Source organism: Penaeus chinensis, chromosome 16, assembly GCF_019202785.1.
Source record: "Penaeus chinensis breed Huanghai No. 1 chromosome 16, ASM1920278v2, whole genome shotgun sequence".
NCBI lineage: Eukaryota > Metazoa > Arthropoda > Malacostraca > Decapoda > Penaeidae > Penaeus > Penaeus chinensis.
Genome location: NC_061834.1, coordinates 248,922 through 250,551, shown reverse-complemented (window position 1 = coordinate 250,551; position 1,630 = coordinate 248,922). Strand labels below are relative to the sequence as shown.

General features: G+C 44.0%; 1 protein-coding gene across 1 annotated transcript in view; it reads right to left on the bottom strand.

Annotated features, from left to right (window-relative positions):
- Positions 1–534, bottom strand: part of LOC125033696 (larval cuticle protein 2-like) — a 1,418-nt gene extending 884 nt beyond the window's left edge. The window contains exons 1-2 of the mRNA XM_047625401.1: positions 447–534; positions 1–75 (exon numbers count right to left, since the gene is read on the bottom strand). The exon at positions 1–75 is cut by the window's left edge and continues 62 nt beyond it. Of these exons, the coding sequence (XP_047481357.1) occupies positions 1–75; positions 447–458 (87 nt within the window). The 5' untranslated portion in view covers positions 459–534. The remainder of the gene's footprint in view (positions 76–446) is intronic.
- Positions 535–1,630: the final 1,096 nt, after the last annotated feature.

The following is a 1,630-nucleotide window of genomic DNA, read 5'->3' as shown; positions in this document are numbered from 1 at the left end:
CTCGAAGTCCAGCACGGAGTCTGGGCGAGCGGTTGCCATGGTTACGGTAGCCAGGACAGCCACGAGGACGAGAATCTGGAACGATGGACGTTTTTTTTTTTTTTTCGTTTAATTTATATTTCATTTGTTTGTGACTTGGTTAGCTTGTTTGTCTGTCTGTTTGTGTATGTCATTGCTTTGATCATCTGAAGCTTTAAAAAATACAATGAAATTTTTATTTCCATTTTTTAAATTCTTTTTAATCCTTATTCTTTCTTTACATTTTTTATATCTCTCTCCTAATCTCCTTCTCCGTCTTCATATTTTTTTGTTCTTCTTCTAACTCTCCTTATCATTATTTTCAGTCGTTTCTAAGACAAAGCTAAAATTCCATGTAAACTCTCAACTAACAAAATAATAACAAAAATAAAGTTTCACACAGATAGCAATAGCAATGAACAACTTACATTAAACTTCATTGTGGAAATGGAGAACGAACTTCCCGGGAAACCTGAAGAACAGAAGAATAGACTCGTGTTGTTCTGTTCTGTTACGTTGTCGCTTGAAGAGTACGATGCTGATGGCAGTCGAGTCTTCGTTAAATACTAGCGATAGAGGGCGGGGCACATTTGGGGAGGGTGGGGAAGGGGGGAGGGGTGGGGGAGAGGGGGGGGAAGTAGGGGGGAGAAACAGAATAGTGAGAGGTATTGGAGGGGAGATTTTTATGACCTAGGGATTTATTTTACATCACTTTCTTCTTATTTTTTCCATCTTTTATTCATTTATCTTCCCCTCCTTTTCCTCTCTTCCTCTTCTATATTCATCCTTCTCTCATTTCTCTCTTTCCCCATAGCCTCGAACTTTCTCCTCTCACTCTCCTCTCTCGTCTTCTCCCTCTTTTTCCCCTCTCTCTCTTTCGCAACCCCTTGTCCCTCTCCACCTGTCCCCTCACTCTCACCTTTCCCTCCATTTTCCCCTTTCTCTCCTTCCCCTTCTTGTACTCCTCTTCCTCTTCCCCCTCCTTCCCCTCCTCCCCTTCCTCCTCCTCCCTTCCTCTTTCCCCTCCTTCCTCTCCCCTCTATCTCTTCCTCTTCCTTCCTCTCCCCTCTTCCTCTTTCCCCTCCTTCCTCTCCCTCCTCTTTCTTCCTCCCCTTCCTCTTCCCCCTCCTTCCTCCCAACCTCCTCTTCCCCCTCCTTCCCCCTTCTTCCTCCTCTCCTCCCCACCTCCTCTTCCTCCTCCTTCCTCCTTTTTCCTCCCCACCTCCTCTTCCCCTCTTTCCCCTTCCCCTCCTTCCCCTATAACCAAACGGAGAAGTGAACACGAGGGAAAGCGCACAGCCCTCCAAGCCCTTGCCACAAGAAAGGCAGATCCGCGCGACCTTTGCTGTGAGGTCGCGCGCCGTCGGGTTCTCTCCGCCGACCTGCATTGCCTCGTCGTGTTGTTGCGCTGTTATTATGTTATTTCTGTTGTTATTTGGTGCATGAGTGTCATTTTCATCGTCAGTATTGGTTTGTATGTGTATTAACATTGTTATTGATATTATTGTTATTATTGTTATTATTATCATCATTATCGTTATTCTAATTCATATTATTGTTATTATTAATAGCATTTTCATTATTACTAATATTGTTATTGGTGTTACCCTCA